The following is a 20,693-nucleotide window of genomic DNA, read 5'->3' as shown; positions in this document are numbered from 1 at the left end:
GTAAAAATATGGAGTGAAAGTGATTTATGTAGGGAAATGCAAAAAAAATTAGAGCCGCAAGCAGCGATGGGCGGGCCCTTGCACGTGTAGCACGTCAAGGTGTGAGGCGGCCGCGTTGCAGATTTTGGAGCTCTGCCAGTGTGGCTGTGAATCAGGTGGTGCTATGATTATGGGTGATTGTTTGCATGTACATGTGTTCAGGGTGGGACTCTTATCAAACATGTAAAATTTCGTACAGGTCTGAGCATGTACAGTCAAGTTACAACAACTTCCTGTGTCATGGCGAAGACTGTAACTTCGCCACCACGCCACCGTTTGGAATTGATATGGCCAACATGCTAGGAGTAGTCCATCATAGCGGGACTGTTATTATACATGTCAAATTTGGTACAGATATGAGCATGTACACTGAAGTTTTAAAAACTTCAGCCACAGGCACGCTCAAGGACAAAAACTCACTGTTTGCACAACTTTTAATCGTCAATGGGTTTAGAGTGCACAGTGAAAAATTGTATGTAAATCGCCTAAAATGACTATTAAATCCAAAATGGCCGACTTCCTGATCTGTGTCGAATACGAAGTTTGGTGAGTTTTCGAGTATGTTTAGGCTCCCTAAAAAAAATCCCTTCAGTTTCAATAGGGACCTCACACGATTCGTGCTCGGGCCCAAACAAGTGTTTGCTAATGCTATTGTGCTGCCCATTTCTTTATACCTGATCTGTATCTGGACGTCCTATCTGGATTTGAAAAACCACATGTTAATGCAGATGAAAACGCGGCAGAATGCATTGTGATCTGAATAAAATGGGATTGTCCTCATCTGGACATGGTCTTCAACTCATGCCTGACGTCATTCAGGTTTTTTCCCATCTTCCAATCTAATGAATGGAGAGACATTTGCTTGGACTGCAACAGTCTGTCCCCTGGACCAACTGGTAGGCTACTACCAGCAGTGTCTCCTCTTTCTGAGGGTCTCATGTGCCCACACAGATCTCCCTTTCCCTGTCTCCTGCGTGTTTGTACAGCTCACACACTTAAAACAATTCCAGAGCAGGTGCTCTCTGTTTGTCTAATTTTTTTAAAGCAGATATTTTTAGGAACAAAAGACACAGACCTGTTAGTTGTGATCAAGTTTCTGCTAATATGGCCGTTATTACTTAGCAGCAAACCAAAGACTACAGATCGCTGGCGCTATAATCTTTGATTAGACTGACAGGACAGCTGATTCATTAAAAAACGCAGCACTTTGCTCTTTTCTAAATTCAACCAAAAAAGGCATTGCTATGTGCCTAGCATTTTCGAACCTGCAAAGCGCTTTCTGTCTGATCAGGGCCTGATTCTTCTTTGTCGTTTTATAGCGGTTGGCATCACCGCCACCTGCTGGATTAAACAGTGCAAAATATTTACAGTGTCTATCTACCCAAAGTGATTCCATTCACAACTGTAGTCCCTCAAGTTATTTTTTCTCTATTTTTGTGTCTGTAGCAGCATTCTCGGACCAGGTCCCGAGCCCCAGGATAAGAACTACTGCTTTAACATGAAAGGTGCAGTTTGTTGACAAGTCAGCCAACCCCACCTAACTAATTTGCATGATGAGATCTAATCACAATGTGAGCAGAATAGAGACAATGCCTATTAATACCAGCTGTATATGCAAAGGCATGTTGATTGGATATCATAAGACAGATCACATGTTAATGCCAGGTGTAAATGGGGCCTTTATCGTCACCAAAAAGGCTGGAATGCTGGGGCTGCTATCATTGCTTCCTATTTCCATTTCCATTTCCATGAAATTTGTTTGAGGTTTCCTTATGCCCACCGTCAGAAAGCAGCTAAGAGGAAGAGTTTTATAAATTATAATTTTATGGCTTAAAGGAAATAAACATACATAATACTTAACGTGACCCACACCTGCACCCACATTTCCCCTTTAGAAGCCATAACTTCCTTAATTTGGGTGAAGGGGCCCTTCATTTCCACTGCTACTCTATGTGGGGCCCCTCCCCCAAAACCTTGGGGCAATGGCCACATTGTAGGTCTGAACTGTTGCTAAAGGTTACCTTTCCTGTCTCTGCAGCAAAGACACTGAGGGACGACTCCTTACCTCAGCTGCTGGCACACAGGAAGACAGAGCTGCAGGAGAGACGGATGACTTACAGGTCCAGCGCACATAACAACACATGCAGCTTCACTTTCCAGAGTAGTAGATGTGTTTCAGTTAGTTATGTATTAATATTTGTATCATATTGTGTCTTTCTGTCTTTTAGATGGGTGACCTGGGCTTCAGGCATTCCCAGATGTATTGACGCTAAAACAGAGGCAGATTTACCTCAAGACGCCCGCTTTGACAATGAGAAGAGGAGCGACTTTGAATATTCCTTAAAATATGCGTAGGTCGTGCACATCCGTGCACACACGCATGCAGATAAATAATTCTAATAAATAGTTCTGGCAGCCTTTGTTGACAAAAGCAGTGTCATAAAGATAGTTTAATACTATTTTTCTTTTTTAAACATAGTTGTTTTAGAATACATAGTGATGAGGTAATCTGTTTGTGGCTATGACAGATGTAATATGATGATGGTGAAACAAAGTCAACTTTGTACACCTAGGTTACATGTAAGCCTACAATTAACAGACTTGGTTGTTCTGTAATAGTAATTACAGAAAGCTAAAGTTATCAACATTCCCTAGTAGCGTTATTTCTAATATTAAGCCAACAGCAAGATCTGGCTCAGAAGCAACATGAAATTTTACGATATACGCCAGTTGTATTACAATTCAATTTTCAATTCAGTTTTATTTATATAGCACCAAATCACAACAACAGTTATCTCACAGCGCTTTTCATAACAGAGCAGGTCTAGACCATACTCTATGATGTTATTTACAGAAGCCCAACAGTTCCCACCAAGAGCAGCACTAGGAGACAGAGGCAAGGAAAAACTTCCTTTTAAGAGGCAGAAACCTCGAGCAGAACCATGGCTCAGGGTGGGCGGCCATCTGCCTCCACCGGTACTGTTACAGTAATGTCTATGAAATTTTTTTGATGTCCACCTTTTGTTCCCCAGATGAGAGTTTGTACAATGTACTGTATAATTATTATATCTGTAGCCCAACAACGTATCACATACACTCTTCCTCATCATCAGCTTGCTGGAGTTGTCTCTGAAGAAGATGGCCATCAGGTTTGGGAAGTCCTGGAATGACCTGGACGATTTCAAACGGATCTTCTGGAAGCTGCGAAGCCCCATTGCTGGTGGGTAAATATACACTACACACGGAAAATACCTCTGGGCAGTTTCATACTAACATTTCTAATACACAAGAGATATAAAGGACGGATCCTGACATAATCGGAAATAAATACAGAAATAAATTAATGCTCAATAAATAAATAAACATCCTATTAAATCCACAAAAAAAACAGTAAATAAATAAATGTAGGTAGTAATGAAATTATACAATGAGACATAAATCTATATATATCTTTTTTATTCATTCACCTTTGTATTAATTACCATATCTATTTATTGTCCTTTATTATCTTCAACTTTATTTATGAATTATTTATTATTTTTAAATGTATTTATTTATGTGTGTGTTAAAATGTTTGTCCATTTAGTCTTCCTTTGCATTTTCTACACTATTTATTTCCTCAATGGTATTTATTTCTGTCTCCTCCCTTTCCATTTCTCTATGCATTTCTGACTCATTATGCAAATGAGGGGGGGGGGGGGCTGTGTCTCAAGGGGTGAACTTCTCTCCTATTGGTGAATCAGTCAGACGACAGAGGTTAACTCTACAGGCACAAGAGATGGCTTCCCTCAGTAAACTGAAGTGTTTAGCAACATTACTACCAGCCATGTTTTCTCACTTTTTCGTGTGGACGCTCTGACAGACGGTGTTTTCAGTTTGCAGCATACATGGACACAGAACTGCGGTAAAGTGAGCTGTTGTTTGTGGGAAACACACAGTCAGCTAGCTGCTGCTAAATTTGGAGTGCACACGCATTCCACCCTTTATGGTAAATGCAGTTAAACGGAGCAGAGCGAGCTGACAGGCAGGGTCTAGTCTTAATTGTATGGGATACGAGCGCCACATTCAACATTATTTATCAAATTACATCGGACTTTGTGAATTTAGCTCAAAGATACACATCACAACGTCCAGTTTTCAAAATAATGTGCACAACGTATATACAGTATGATATTAAGATTATTTGGTTTATATTCAAACAAGTTTAATCATGTTGCATGTGTCCATTAAAAGTAAAAAACACTAAAATTTTAGGGAAATGACTTTATTCTCTAATTTTGGTTGCTGGAAAAACATAATATGTTATGGGGCAGCTGAGGGTCAGAAGTTAGAGCGGGTTTCCCGCAAATCGGAAGATCGTGGTTCAATCTCCCGGCATGTCGAAGAGTGGGCAAGATACTGAACCCCTAATTGTCTACGATGGATGTTAAATCGGTGGAGGAATGTGTGTGAATATTAGTTTCTGTTTGAGCACATGGCTCAGTGTATGAAAGTGTAAATGTGATGTTTTGTAAAAGCGCAAAGACTAGAAAGGCGCTATACAAATAAGATTTAAATCTATATGTAGTCAGGATAACTCTGACTAGGCCTACATATAGATTTAAAATTAAGATTGAAGTACTGCAGTTGTACATTGAAATACCTTGCTTTCTGATAGAAAGTCTTCTTGAAGCACTGTAAAAACAAATTTCTGATTTGAGTTGTGGACAGCTAGGACCACATAAATTAAAAAATGAAAAATTTACTGCCTAAGTCAGCTATAAGAAGGATTGTTCCTTAGGTTACATACTGTACAGTATTTGTGAACAGCTACATCCTGGAGTTCATTGTCAGTGTATACATTAATTGAACATTCCACAGTGATCATCAACAGATGGATTACCATTTATCAGTTCACCCTCAAAGACACCTTTGGCTGAAAAGGCAACTGCTTTAGCATTAATGACTAAACTGACTCTCAATCATCTGATTGAGCTGTCACATACAATTTCTTAGGTACAGCGAATCCAGAATAAAGAGCAGTGGCACTGGGGCTGATAATGTGCAATTAATACAATTATTTACAATACAACTGTTTGATTATGTCACTGCAGTACCATACCACAGTATTTTAGCAAAGATCCTTTGGTAACAGCACAGCAGACGGTGTAAAATAGGAATATTTGACACACACGATTAACATGATTAACATAATTAACGTAATTAAAACGCGTTATGTTTGGTCCTTAATCTAATCACGAATAACACGTTAATGCAGACAGCCCTAGTTATGTTATTTGTTGCTCTCCTTCTTCTTTTTGTCCTCTGACAAAGGTTGGCTGGTAGTATTGTCATCAAATAGAGTTGCTAAACTCCTCAGTTAACTGAAGGAAGCCATCTCCTGTGACTGTGTGAGGCGCAAGCTTGTTGATGTGTGCATGTAGAGTTGACCTCTGCTGTGTGACTGGTCAATCAATAGGCGAGAAGTTGACCCCTTGAGATGCAGCCCCTCCACATTTGCATAATGAGGCAGAAATGCATAGAGAAATGAAAAAGTGGAGACAAAAATATTTACCATTGGGGAAATAAATAGGGTAGAAAATGCAAAGGAAGAATTATTCAGACAAAAATATTAAAACACGCATAAATAAATACACTTAAAAAAGAAGTCATTCATAAATAAAGTTAAAGATTATAAAGGATAATAAATAATAAGGTAATTAATATAAAGGTGAATAAATGAAGAAGCTAATTAAAAGCGATATATACAGTTATGTTTTATTGTATAATAAACAGTATTTAATTAATGCCTACATTTATTTATTTACTTTTTGTGCATTTGACAGAATGTTTATTTATTTATTGAGCATTTATTTATTTCTGTATTTATTTCAGATTATTTCAGGATCCATCATAGAGAGATGTCACATGTTTAATATACTCTAATACAAAGTCCTTTTATGTACACATGGAAGATTTAAAATGTAAATAAAGCAAATCAAACAAAGAAAAAGTGAAATACAAAATCTTGATGTTTTCATTTAACGTGTCACACTTTAATTAAAAAACACATTTTAAAAGAACACTGCGGGGGGGGTTCTTGTCTAATAACTGAATGAATTATTTTCATTGTAACATTAATTTTCATGCCACATTAAAATAAAATCACAACATAGAAAATGCGTGTGTCATCCAGCAAACATCAGACCAACAACATCATCAGACCAACAACATCATCAGACCAACAACCAGACAACTGCTTTACCAACACAAACATCACCCAAGTTATACTAAGGTGCAGCTCCCTGACACCCAGTTAACTCATTAAAACCCAGGAGAACAACGCACGTGTGTACATTTTCAGCTGAGGACTGAGGCTTACTTTGGCTAGAGTTAAATGCTAAAGTTGCTGTTACTGTTACCTTTCTGCTGGCAGAACACCTGGTGCTTTCTGATCAGGTGCCGTCATGCTGTTGCGGAAGGCGACATAAGTTTCGTTTTACAGTGGATGGACTTTAACATTACAGAGTTGTTGTTTTGTTTTAGCTTGAAATACATAACAGTTTGGACACTTTCTTCTGCGTCCATCACTATTTTTCTCTCTTCCTCCACTTTGCAAACCGCTCCATCATAATCACGTCGTGTTCACACAGCGTAAGCGCGATGTGCGACAGTAAGCCTTGATGTAAAGAATTTGTGTCGATGCATTTTAGTAATTGATATAATCGATGAATTGTTTCAGCCCTAATAACAAGATGTTTTTATTTAGGCATTTTAAATTTTCCATAGCAAGAAGGTCTGTTCTGGTAAAACAAAATCTGCTTTGGTTAAAAGTGAATGCCTCAGTATGATTCAAAGGAAGTGATTGTCAGATTGTAAAACCAGTGTTGTGGAGGTGTGACATAGTTAAGTTCATAAAGTGAATAGAAACATTTTGCCAAAGTGAATGGGAACAAGATTGTTTGAGAGCCATCTCTGCAGTAAACGACTGACAGTGATCCCAAAGATGGTATCAATACTCTCATAAATATGAGTCACAAACATAGACATTTTGTCAAAGTCTCATGGGGAGCTCTTTTTCAGTGCTAACAAAATAGCTATTATCTGTGTTAACAATACAAGCTTCTAACACTTGACTATGAAGTACAGTAGTTTATACACATTTATCTTACAAAGACAGAATGGAGAGTTGATTACACAACCCCGTATGTGTGTGTTTGACTCAGAGTACTGTATGGAGCATTGGAAGGAGGACTGGTTCTTTGGCTACCAGTGTATAAATGGCTCTAACCCAAGGATGATCCAGAGGTGCAAGAAGCTGCCAGACAACTTCCCCGTCACACCAGACATGGTGCAGAGCTCCATTGCTCCCAGGACCAACCTGGACAAAGAACTCAAGGTGGAGTGATGTATGAACACTGTAAATGGTCTGTGTTTGTATTGGGCTTTTTTATTCTTTGAGACCACTCAAAGCATTTTACACTACGTGACATTCACCCATTGATTGCAGAGGCAAAGAATCACACAGAAAGGGAATAACATTCATACACACAGCCACCGGTGTGTGATTTGGGGTTCAGTGTTTTGCCCAAGGACACTTGACATGCAGACTGGGGGAGCCTGGGATCAAACCACCTCCAGTTAGTGGCCGACCGCTCTACCCCCTGAGCCACAGCCACTCCATCTGTCTATGATCTATTAATGCTTTAACGTGACAGAGATGGAGAAAAGAGCAGAATTGTTTAATTTATGTCTCAAAATTGTTCATTCATCTCATAGTCTCTGCTCCTTCCATGTCCACATTCATCTTAATTTTCTGCTTTCCTCCTGTCCAGGCAGGGAATATCTTCTTGTTAGACTACGCCATCATGGATGGGATTCCCACCAACACAATCAGGGGTAAACCTCAGTATGTCGCTGCTCCGCTCTGTCTCCTGTACCAACACCCAGATGATGGACTCATACCTATTGCTATACAGGTATATTCACATCCATTAAGCCTATAGACCTGTACTGAAATACTAAATTAACTCAACATGTCACTGATGTCCACGAGCAGATTATTTTTAATGAAGCGTGATTAGTACCGGTAAAGAAATCTTGTTGTTGCAGCACCAAATAGTAACATCAAGTAACAAAGTCTAGGACTTTCGTTACTAGGGAAATATTGGGGAAAAGGTGCTAAATATAATTTTTAGAAATATTGTAAAAATCTGAGAATAGTGAAAACATTTTATAAATATTTCTCAAATATGAAATCTGAGAGTATAAATCAGAGAACATTTAATACAAATCTGAGAGTATGGAACGTAAACCTGAGAACCCTAAAAATTATAAAAATAAAAAATAAAAATATTTAATGACTTGATTTAATAAGCATGTGAATGTAAACCTACTAAAGACAGTATTGACTGGATGCTGAGAATTTTGAATGAACATCAAAGAAAGGCTGCAGCGCTGTCGTTTGTTTGTTTTTTCCAAATGCAAGGTTGCAGGTACTACAATACAGTGGAAACTGGTGACCAATTTCTGAACTTCATATGTCTGTGAGGTTTCTAGATATGTGAATTCAAGTTCCATTTTAGGTAGTGGAATAGGACTGTTTGTATTAGTTTTCCCTCCTTGTCCTTAGCTAGAGCAGACTCCAGGCCCGGACACACCCATATTCCTGCCCAAAGACCCGCCCCTGGCCTGGCTACTGGCTAAGATGTGGGTGCGTACCTCTGAGTTCCAGGTGTTCCAGCTGCTGTCTCACCTGCTCAGGACTCACCTGGTGATAGAGGTGTTTTGTGTGGCTACTCTGAGACAGCTGCCTGCTGTGCATCCTATATATAAGGTAAAATCAACACAAGTCATATTAGTCAGAACTGTCTTAACTTTCAGTTAGAAGATTGAACCCATATCTGCATACTGGGGACAAAGTAGAGTAGACATTTGTTGTAAGTTTACAGTATTTGGTAAATGTAAAACTACCATACACATTCTGAAACAGTGGCTGGGGCCTTCAAATGCAGAGAGAACCAGACCTATACTGTGAAACACGCTTATATTAGAGACAGGACAACATTTTTAATTCCTCTTCTGTGCTTTCAGTATAATCTACATTTCCACAGCAGTCATGTCATTCTCACCACTCTGCTAGAAACAATTTCTTTTTTAAACACAAACATTGTTGCTTTTCATTGATTATTTCCAGTCTCTTTCATTAATTTTTTGATTGCTGTTAAGTTACTATCAATACGCACACTGCACAGATGTTTCATATTAAAATACTTCCAGTGGCTCAACTGACACAGTCCCTCCCTTTACTGGCAGGCTTTAAATTTGAAATATGAACAGAAAGTTACATCCTGTGAAAAGCGAGTTTGTTGCAGGAAAACAATGGTGGAAACACAAGATTGTTGTGCTCTGATGATGTTTTTGCAACCAGGGAACTTAGTCTAGCTGCGTTTCTACCTGTCATAGGGCTATCATGCCTTCATTTAAGCCCGTGGTAGAATCGGTATTAGCATGTGAAGCTAATCTTAGCACGAGTTTACGAGCTTTGCTTAAGTTTTTCAGCCAGGTAGGAATCCCCAGAGAAGTTCTTACTGATCAAGGTTCAAATTTCATGAGCTGTAAACTTTCTCAAGTCTATTACCTGTTAGGTATAAAGAGAGTGAGAACCACCCCTTACCACCCTCAGACCGATGGACTGGTTGAGCGATTCAAAAAAAATTTGGTTGGTATGCTTAAAAAGTTTGTTTCAGAGACAGGAAAGGACTTGGGCTATGAACATTCTCTGAGATAGAACCTTCTGTCAGTGAATGGAGCAGCCCGATAATTCTGGTGCCAAAGAAAGAACAACACTAAGATTCTGTTAGGACTTCAGAAAAGTCAGTGGTGTGAGTAGGTTGGACCTGTACCCCATGCCCAGGGTTGACGATCTCATTGAGAGACTAGGCAGTGCCAACTTCATCAGTACACTGGACCTATGTAAGGGGATCTCACATCCCACTCACCAAAGAAAGCAAGGAGGTGACAGAATTCAAAACCCCTTTTGGATACTTCCACTTTACAGTGCTCCACTTTGGCCTGCATGGGGCCCCTGCAACATTTCAGAAGATAATGGACAGGTTGCTGAAGGGCACAGAGTCCTATGATGCGGTCTACTTAGATGATGTGGTGGTCTATAGTTCCAGCTGGGAGGATCACCTGTCTCATCTGAAGGAAGTGCTAGGGAGAATCAGCAATGCAGGCCTGACCATCTACCCGGACAAATGTGCACTTGCCAAGCAAGAATCATAATATCTGGATTATGTGCTGGGCAAGGGAGTGATCAGACCTCAACTTGGAAAGGCACTGTAGATGCCATATTGTCAGCCAAAAGGTCTAGAACTAAATTGCAAGTCAAGTCATTTCTGGACATGTTGAGTTGTATAGGCGTTTCATCCCAGGATTCTCTACCTTCTCAGTTCCTCTTACCAACCTGACAAGAAAGAACCAGCCCAAAAAGGTGCAATGGACAGAGGGGCGTGAGGAGGCGTTTCAGGCTCTGAAGCGTGCTCTGTGTAAGGAACCTGTACTGAAGAGTTCCGATTTCCAGCAGCCACTCATTCTCCAGACGGATGCATCTGAACTTGGAGTCGAGCCTCTTTGTTTCAGGGGGAACCAGGTAATCTTCAGCCTGCGTTGTACTTCAGCAGGAAACTCAACAAACATGAAGGAAGGTACTCAGTTGTAGAGAAAGAACGCCTTGCTAAGTGGGCGTTGCTGCTGGGATGGAAATTCATTCTGGAGATAGACCACATCGCTCCAGAATGTGAGGGACACCAATTCCAGGATAACACGGTGGTTTCTTGGCATGCAGCCTTTTGACTTTGAGGTTCTCTACAGAAAAGGGAGAGAGAACTGCACAGCTAGGACGCCACAGGGGTCATCTCCAGAGGGAGGTGGAAATGTCATAGGGCTACCCCATGCCTTCATTTAGGCCAATGATAGCATTGGTATTAGCAAGCAAAGCTAAATGTAGCATGAGCATTATCATCAGAATCAGAATCAGAATCCGCTTTATTACCAGGTATGTGTACACATACGAGGAATTCGACTCAGGGTTATACATTGCTCACGACGTGCTTACTTATACAAAAATACCATAATACAAGAATAAAATAATAATAAAATAAAATCAGACACAAACTACAGTATAGACAACACTAACATACACACTATGAACAAAACAATATAGACATATTGACAAATAGTGCAGTAATCAGAGTGCAAAGGATGCAAGAGTAAACTATTCTCATTATGTACATGTTAAAGGTGGATATGATATACAGGTACACATGCACATACATGTACACATGTACACAGTGTGATGGAGCATAGTGCAAAGGATGCTGGAAAAAATAAATAAGACCTATGACCTTATGACCTGAGGTAGGTGTATTGGTATACAGTATATACAATATGACATAGTATGAACAGCACTGAAATAGAGAAGGTGAATAAATAAATAATAAGTGGAAACCAGTAAACAGGTGCTGATTAGAGGCAGAGTTACTGGGTTATTGCACAGGAAATGTTCCTGACACCGTGAGTCAGAAATCAGCTGTTCATCAGAGTGATGGCTTGTGGGAAGAAACTGCTTCTGTGTCTGTTGGTTTTGGCGTACAGTGCTCTGTCCTACCAGAGGGGAGAAGTTGGAACAGGTTGTGTCCGGGGTGAGATGGATCTGCAGTGATGTTTCCTGCCCGTTTCCTCACTCTGGAAATGTATAAGTCCTGAATGGAGGGCAGGTTGGCACCGATGACCTTTTCTGCAGTCCTGACTGTCCGTTGTAGTCTGTTCCTGTCCTTTTTGGTGGCAGATCCAAAACAGACAGTGATTGAGGTGCAGAGGACAGACTGGATGATGGCTGTGTAGAACTGGATCAACAGCTCCTTAGGCAGGTTGAGCTTCCTGAGCTGACGCAGGAAGTCCATCCTCTGCTGAGCCTTCTTGATGATGGTGTCAGTGTTGGGGTCCCATTTCAGGTCCTGCTATATAGTGGAACCCAGAAACCTAAAGGATTCCACAGCAGACACAGGGCCGTTGAGTATGGTGATGGGGGGCAGAGTAGGGGGGCTCCTCCTGAAGTCCACGGTCATCTCCACAGTTTTGAGCGTGTTAAGCTCCAGGTTGTTCTGATCGCACCAGAGAGCCAGCTGTTCAACCTCCCGTCTGAAGGCCGACTCGTCAGCGTCCCGGATGAGGCCGATGACCATTGCGTCGTCAGCAAACTTCAGGAGTTTGACAGATGGGTGTCTTGAGGTGCAGTCGTTGGTTTAGAGGGAGAAGAGCAGGGGGGAGAGCACACATCCCTGGGGGGCGCCAGTGCTGATAGTCCGGGTGCTGGATGTGATGTTCCCCAGTCTCACCTGCTGACTCCTGTCAGTCAGGAAGTCTGTGATCCACTGACAGGTGGAGGCTGGCACAGTGTGCTGGGTGAGTTTGGTGCTGAGGATGTCCGGGATGATGGTGTTGAATGCCGAGCTGAAGTCCACAAACAGGATCCTTGCATATGTCCCTGGAGAGTCGAGGTGTTGCAGGATGTAATACAGTCCCAAGTTGACAGCATCATCCACTGACCTGTTAGCCCTGTAGGCAAACTGCAGGGGGTCCAGCAAGGGGCCTGTAATGTCCTTCAGGTGGGCCAACACCAGTATTTCAAAGGACTTCATGACTACAGATGTCAGGGCGACAGGTCTGTAGTCATTCAGTCCAGAGATGGAGGGTTTTTTGGGGACTGGGATGATTGTGGAGCGTTTGAAGCAGGAGGGAACTTCACACAGCTCCAGTGATTTGTTGAAGATCTGAGTGAAGATGGGGGCCAGCTGGTCCGCACAGATTTTCAGGCACGATGGTGAGACACCGTCAGGTCCAGGAGCCTTCCTGATCTTCTGCCTCTGGAAGAGGTGGCTCACGTCCTCTTCACAGATCTTGAGTGCAGGTGAGAGGTCAGAGGGGGAAGGTGACTGTTTGAAGATGGCGTTGGAGTGGGGGAGAGGTGTGACTGTGGGCTTTGGGGGATGGTCTCTTGTAGTTTGTGAGTGTCCGTAGGCTTCTCCACACTGAGGCAGGGTCGTTGGCTGCAAAGCTATTATTTATTATTATTCTTTTCAGCATAGCACCTCTTTGCAGCTTTGACCTCTTTAGTCATAGTGTTCCTGGCCTGGTTGTACAAGACTCTGTTCCCACTTCTGAAGGCCTCCTCCTTGGTCTGACGAAGCTGCCTGAGTTTTGCTGTGAACGAGGGTTTTTGGTTGTTGTATGTGGAAGGTTTTAGTCGGCACACACATGTCCTCACAAAAACTGATGTAAGATGTCACAGTGTCAGTTAGTTCATCCAGGTCAGTGGCTGCAGCCTCAGAAACACTCCAGTCAGTGCAGTCAAAGCAGGCCTGTAACTCCAGCTTTGACTCGTTGGTCCATCTTTTCACAGACTTTACAACAGGTTTTGTAGATTTCAGTTTTTGCCTGTGTGTCGGGATAAGATGAACCAGACAGTGATCAGAGAGTCCCAAAGCTGCACGGGGAACATAGTGATAGGCGTCCTTTAATGTTGTGTAGCAGTGGTCCAGTGTGTTATTGTCCCTGGTGGGACACTTAATATGCTGTCTTTACTTTGGAAGTTGATGGCTGAGGTTTGCTCTGTTAAAGTCCCCAGAACTATGAGCAGGGAGTCTGGATGTTTTTTCTCCACGTTAGTTATCTGGTCGGCTAAGTGTAGTAACGTCTCACTAACACAGGCCTGAGGTGGAATGTAAACGGCAACCAGAACAAACTCGGTGGTGCGGTGAATAAAACGGTTTACAGTTTATAAATAATGTTTCTAGGTGAGGCTTGCATGATTTCTTCAACACTGTGACATCTGTGCACCAACCTTCATTTATATAGTAACAGAGTCCGCCTCCCCTTGTTTTTCTCGTGAGCTCCCTTTTGCGATCCGCGCAGATGAGATTAAATCCCGGTAGGTGAAGTGCGCTGTCCGGGATGCGCTTGGTGAGCCAGGATTCGGTGAAACAGAGGGCAGCAGATCTGCAGAAGTCCGAGTTGGTTCTGTTGAGGAGCAGCAGTTCATCCATTTTGTTGGCAAGAGAGCGGACATTCACCAGGTGAATTCAAGGGAGCACAGTGTGAAATCCCCGCTGTCTCAGCTTAACCAGTGCGCCTGCACGTTTTCCCCTGTGACGTTTCCGAAGGATCCCAAACAGAGCTGCCGCTCCTCCAACTAGTAACTCCGGGAAAGTTCCAGGTTCATTAAGGAGCGGTGGAATAGTATGTGCAGTTGAAAGTCCAATGTTTAAGAGCTCTTCTCTGGTAAAAGTTACCAGAGAGGGACGGCAGAAAACAGCGTTGATTAACAAAAACACAAAAAGCACTACAGAGCGTAATCCCGAGGTGGCCGTCTGCGGCGCCATCTTGGTTATAATCATATAATCATAGGCCTGTTAGCCATTAAATTGATCGAAGGATTACTGTTAGCATTAGCATAACCATTAGAATTTTTCTGTTTTGAGAAGCTTTGTTCAGCATGCAACATTTAATTTCTGGCTTTAAAGTTGTTATATTATTATATTGATGTGGCCAGAAATGTTGAGTTAGCATAATGGTTAATAATTAATTTTGGTTTGTCTTGAAGGATTGGTTTCCAGTATGAAGGAAGGAGGCTGAGGGTCCTCTGGGCAGAACAGTGTTGGCCTGGAAGGGCGCATATGCTAGAGCCCAATATTCAGGGCCCCATAGTTTTTTCTGTTGTTTAATGTTAGTTCATGATGTTCATGTGACTGGTGAAGAAATAAATTGAAGAATTCCCGAGTCCACGTCTCCTCCTTCCACCATGGGGCTAAACATTGCACTAACTTACCACAATAACCACTTATAAACCAAAAACCTCACTACTGCACATGTTTCGATCATGAATCTGATATGTACGAACCTCAGCCTCACGGCCAGCGAGCCACTAACATTACAGCTTTATGGTCAGAGCAAGCTAGCTGCTGGGTGCCAACCAAAGTCACATAACGTTGCCAAGCAAATAAATTCCTGCAGTTTGATCATGTCTTTTTCACACGTAGCTATATCGTTAACATCAGGGTTTCTATCAACTATTTTTACATAAAGCAGCAATAACACACACACACACACACACACACACACACACACACACACACACACACCTGCAAGGATGACTTCCTTATAACAAAACTAGCACTGCAGTATGAAGTTCCACAAAAACCAACTTGAAGAAACAAACATAGCCACAACAACATGCTAACCTCAAGTTCAACAGGCTAATTTTGAAGATTTTTATTTAACCATAAAGTTTGAACATTTTATATGCCTAGCTGGATTAAGATAATGTTTCATATGTTTATTAGAATGTTTAAGGTCTTTATTAAAAGACACACTGAACTTTGGGATGCAGTTTTCTCACTCAGCCTTGTTGCGGCCTTCACATTTAAGGAAGACCAAGACTTCACAAGAACACAACACACCTCACATTGTACAAGACACACACACCCAGCCAGTCAAGCATTGTTACTAATTGGCCAGGGGGGGAAGTTAAGGTGAACACCATGATTCAAAATTAATTAGACATCCGAACGAGAGACAGTGGGGCCTTGTTTGATTCTCACATAATGTTGATTGCACCTGGGCCCAGGCTAGATTAGAGTAAACTAAGAATTATAACATAGGAGGCCCTGGTAAGGAGGGCCTGATAACAGAAGAAGACTAGATTCATGAGTAAAAAGACCACAGTTCATCTAAGTCTAAGTTACAGTTACATCCAAGTATAGAGTAAAGTGTAAAAGTGTGGGCCTTTGGCAAGGTCTGAGCGTTTTTCCTCCCACACAAAATAAACACTAAAACAAGGTGTGGTGGGTGTAGATGAAGACTTTTGTGTTGGTTCTTGCAGCCAACAACAGACAAATTGGCATGCTTTGCTTGTACCTTCCACATCTTTGTGTAACAAGGGCAGACAGTGAGGTAGATTTGCTCGGTTGCAGTGGTCACCTAGCTGGAGGTGGTGCTGTGTTACATAGTGACATAGATAATAACGTAAGAAAAAGGCTGAACTACAAAAAACGCGTTTCAGGCAGTTCACAAGCAGTGTGTTCTGCAGGAGAGAATACTTTGGCGTGGACTGCTGTGCCATTATTTGAGAACCTGGCTTTTAATTAAGAATGTATGGTATTTTGGTTTGATGGTAGATTGACAAGCTTTAGGTAACACAGTTACGTTGTACCCATAGGTTGTACCCTGAACAGTTTTCTATGTCATCCTACTGCAGCTCCTGGCCCCTCATCTGCGCTACACTCTAGAGATCAACTGTAGGGGGCGCACTCAGCTCATCTCTGCTGATGGCATCTTCAAGAGGGTGTGTCAGTCTGAAACAGTACATTTGATTGAGAGTTTGAAATGTTTTGAAGTTATTAGAAGTGGGTTTGATATATTTTGAAAGATACTGTTAATGTCACTAGGCCCTCCAACATATCACAGTCACAATATTAATCTTAACAAACATGATGATGATAATCATGATCGTGCCCATCATCGTGTTGATGGACGCGTGTGTGTAGGTTGTGTCTACAGGTGGCGATGGTTTGTTGATTCTGGCTCAGAGAGAGTACAAGGTGCTGACCTACCGCTCTCTGCACCCCTGCTACGACTTCACCGACAGAGGAGTTTCCCAGCTTCCAAACTATTTCTACAGAGAACACAGTCTGATGCTGTGGGAGGCCATACACAGGTATATAATCTAGATAATATCGGAATAATAATCCTACCTCCTTCTTTCAGGCTCACACACGTTTATGTGCATTGAGTGCATGGGTGGAGTGCACACAGGTAGTCAGGTAGGCCTTCCAGCGACAGACATTTTTCATGTTTGATTTATTGATTGCTGTTGGGATTTAAACAGAATTTCAACAAAAATATTTTATCACATTAAAATGGGTTACAGTGCAACATCTAGCATATCTCACAGTGCTCAGCATCCACACTGGATACTTCTCTATGGACTAGTAAACTAGTAGGGGATAGAATGCCTCTAAAAAAGTGAATACAACACACAGCTGCCTTTCTGTTTCTCTGTTTGGATCTGACCAATAATTTGTGAAACATTTCAGTGAAAAGAGAACAACCCCAAAGAACACCATTTAAAGTACCTGCACAGCAGATCTAAACCTTTTCCATTTTCAGAGGGGTCATATTGATTCCATAATTATATGCTTGGATATAAATTGCTATGGCACTGAAAAAGGTACAAAGGCCAGCTGTATTTCTGCCTCCTATGAGTCATAACTTGAACTGTACTCTTCCTTCAGTTTTGTCTCAGGTATGGTAAGCCTGTACTACCAGTCAGACCATGATGTGCACCAGGACCTAGAGCTCCAAGCCTGGATCAGAGACATAACACAGGAAGGCTTCACAGAGCTCCCAAACTTTGGTCAGTTATTAATATCCTGCATTTTTATCCTTAAAGCTGGGGTGTGTGATGCCGGAGAATGAGTAAGAGACAGCTACATTTTAAAAGTAATAAAACCAAAAAAACCTTCCCCCTCCCTCTAAGGCCACTCCCCAAAACACAATTTTATGCGCAGTGAGTGTACGGGGAGAGTGAGCACAGGCAGGTAGACAGGCAGGTAGGCTGTACTTATTACAGTCTTGTGACAGCCACAGCTACTGGATTTTTTTCATTTGTCATATGTCAGAATCGTTGATTTATTAATTGCCCGACCCAGCTTTTATAGTTAACATACAGGTTAAAAAGCCCATGTCCAGGGCATTTTTATAAAGATATTTAAATTATAGTTGGGGGGATCTGATTATATCTTTTCATGTGACAACACTGACGTAATGACACTTTGCTACGATGTAAAGTAGTGACTGTACAGCTTGTATAACAGTGTAAATTTGCTGCAGGCAAGACACACTTGTCTTTGTACTACTCACCTGGTTACCGCCATACACACTTGACACCATCTGAACCAAATAAGTTTATCTCACCAAATTTAACACATGGACATTTTCACTTAGGGGTGTCCTCACTTTTATGAAAAGCGCTCACAGATAACTGTTGTTGTGATTTGGCGCTATATAAATAAAATTGAATTGAATTGAACTTTTGTTGCCAGCAGTTTAGACATTAATGGCTGTGTGATGTGTTATTTTGAGGGGACAGCAAATTTACACTGTTGTAAGCTGTACACTCACTATTTTACATTGTAGCAAAGTGTCAAATTTCTTCAGTGTTGTCACATGAAAAGATATAATCAAATATTTACAAAAATATAAGAGGTGTACTCACTTTTGTGAGATACTGTATATGATCATTAGGTCAGTTGTCATTGGTAATTGCATCGGCGCAAAATGCACTGAGTAAGTCTTGCAGATCAAAATATTTCGCATTTGTTAGCTATTGAATCATATTTCTCTCAAATGCAATTATACACATTACTTGTGTAAATCCCTACATGCTAAATAGAGCGACCAACAATCACAATAACCTGTCACACATAGATACATAATAGTTATGTGGTATTGTTGTAAAACTTTTCAGATGGGTAGACTTGGATGGATGGGGATTCAATTTCCTTACAATTTAGAGCAACCAAACACAACTGCTGTCCAATATAGGACAGGTAAAACAGGTAAACCAATCAGTTCTCAAACATATTTAAAACGATTGAGGGTAAGACTCAATGTTAAAGTTGTGGAATATGGAGCATGCAGGAGACAGACAGGAGCAAGAGTCTGCCCATGCAAGAGAAAGGGGCATTAGAGTGCAAGGTGGTATGGTGAGGGGGAGAGGAAGAGGGAGAGGGGGCACAGAGGACGAGGAAGAGCCAGAAAAAAGGCATAAGACAAAGAAATCTCAAATGAGATACGGGCAATAGTTATAGATCATGTAACCAACCATGACAAGTATGACAGAGGCTGGTCGGAGAGTGCAGCCTAATCTGGGCCGGTCCACAGTGTCGTCAAATAAATGCTCTGTGTGTTTTGGGTCCCATGACTGACATCAGTACTATTCAGCTGCCCAGAAATCCAATGTTAGATATTTGTCAATATTACATAGTGGGTCTTTTTGTTTTGACTCTCTTGGTCCAAGCAATGATAAATGAAGCCTTTGTTTTGATAAAAAAAATTATATATTAATTGTGCATGTAATAATTGAGGGTGAATGTATGTACAGGTCTGCACAGTAAGCTCACCACCAGAGAGGAACTGTCCACCCTGCTGTCAGTGGCCATCTTCACCAGCACAGCTCAGCATGCTGCTACTAATAACGGCCAGGTGCTCAACTCTGTCACACTGTCAAAGAAGCTCTCAGATGACCTGGTGAACTGTTGAAGGGGCTTTACCTTATTCTGTCCCTGTTCATGTTTTTACAGTTTGACTGGTGTGCCTGGGTCCCCAACACCCCCTGCACCATGAGACACCCCCCACCAACAAACAAGGATGAAGTTACCATGGAGATGGTCATGGCCACTCTTCCTGATGTCAGCCAGTCCTGTGTGCAGATGGCTATCACATGGCATCTGGGGAGACCACAACCAGATGCAGTGAGTCAGTCTTTGTCTAGTTTTTAATGGTAATAGATTTTACATGAAGTGAGGACTCCAAATAAAAATTTTAATAAACTGACAATGCTTATATGGGCTGAGTCAGCCAAATTCACTGACAGGAAAGTGCAGCAGATGTGAAATCAGTCTTCTAGTGTCAAACTCTGCACATATATAATTCTGAACAGTGACGGTCAAACATCTAAGTGAAGTAAGAATAAGCACTTTTGGTTCACTTTTATATCAACAAGAAATACATGCTGCTAAAAGCAAACCGACGGTAACTGCTGAGAATGCAGTAGCTGTGTGTTCTCCTGTATTCTGCCTACTCTTATCTGAAGGGCCTCTGGATGCAAACCACAAACACAAAGTTCCATTAATATGACCTTAACCTGATACACTGACTGATATAAGATAGAAATAAAATAAACTCACAATTGAGTTTATGATTTTTAAAGACAAATAGGGATAAAGGCATGAGGTACAATATCAGTGAGAAATATCATAGGAATATTTTTTTTAAAGAAACCAAGTATGGTAAGTATGGTAAACTCACTGAACCCTATCAAAAAAAAAACTATTTTAAAGGAGTGTTCTAAACAAGATGGCATAACACATAAATGTTACAAACCATACAAAACATACTTAGAATGAATCTGACAAACTAAATGTCTCTCTGGAGCCTGGCAGAGCTCAGAGGTGATAGTGCTGTTGAACTGTCAGGAGTTTCACGTATCAGTAGCTGAGATGGCTAGTAGAGGGACTACACCCAATATACCTACTTATCGTGTTATAAGAGTTGAGTTTTGGGTAGAGTAATAAGAAAATAACATGAAACTGTCTTGTTAAAACACGAACAGTTTCTCGTAATAACAAACTATTGGATTAGAAGTAAGTAGTTAAGTATTCACAAACAAATGTCAAGATACGTGACTTGTAAAACACAATGCACAAGATTTGTGCCTCTTATTTAGAAATTGTATATTTTCCATTTTCAGTGGAAATATATTTGTGTAGGGTGGCGCGGTGGTGCAGTGGTTAGCACTGTTGCCTCACAGCAAGAAGGTTGTGGGTTCAAAC

General features: G+C 41.3%; 1 protein-coding gene across 2 annotated transcripts in view; it reads left to right on the top strand.

Annotated features, from left to right (window-relative positions):
• alox12 (arachidonate 12-lipoxygenase) overlaps positions 1 to 20,693 on the top strand; it is a 41,218-nt gene that overhangs the window by 17,730 nt on the left and 2,795 nt on the right. For both annotated transcript variants that reach the window (XM_038731340.1, XM_038731339.1), the window contains 11 exons: positions 2,078 to 2,159; positions 2,268 to 2,390; positions 3,153 to 3,259; positions 7,245 to 7,417; positions 7,854 to 7,997; positions 8,651 to 8,854; positions 16,337 to 16,423; positions 16,626 to 16,795; positions 17,373 to 17,494; positions 19,244 to 19,344; positions 19,443 to 19,613. In XM_038731340.1, the coding sequence (XP_038587268.1) occupies positions 2,078 to 2,159; positions 2,268 to 2,390; positions 3,153 to 3,259; positions 7,245 to 7,417; positions 7,854 to 7,997; positions 8,651 to 8,854; positions 16,337 to 16,423; positions 16,626 to 16,795; positions 17,373 to 17,494; positions 19,244 to 19,344; positions 19,443 to 19,613 (1,484 nt within the window). The remainder of the gene's footprint in view (positions 1 to 2,077; positions 2,160 to 2,267; positions 2,391 to 3,152; positions 3,260 to 7,244; positions 7,418 to 7,853; positions 7,998 to 8,650; positions 8,855 to 16,336; positions 16,424 to 16,625; positions 16,796 to 17,372; positions 17,495 to 19,243; positions 19,345 to 19,442; positions 19,614 to 20,693) is intronic.

Source organism: Micropterus salmoides, unplaced genomic scaffold (assembly GCF_014851395.1).
Source record: "Micropterus salmoides isolate LMB-PRFRI ecotype aquatic unplaced genomic scaffold, ASM1485139v1 Ms_hic_scaffold_2, whole genome shotgun sequence".
Lineage (NCBI taxonomy): Eukaryota > Metazoa > Chordata > Actinopteri > Centrarchiformes > Centrarchidae > Micropterus > Micropterus salmoides.
The sequence above is the reverse complement of the archived record's forward strand: the minus strand, read 5'-3'. Positions and strand labels throughout refer to the sequence as shown.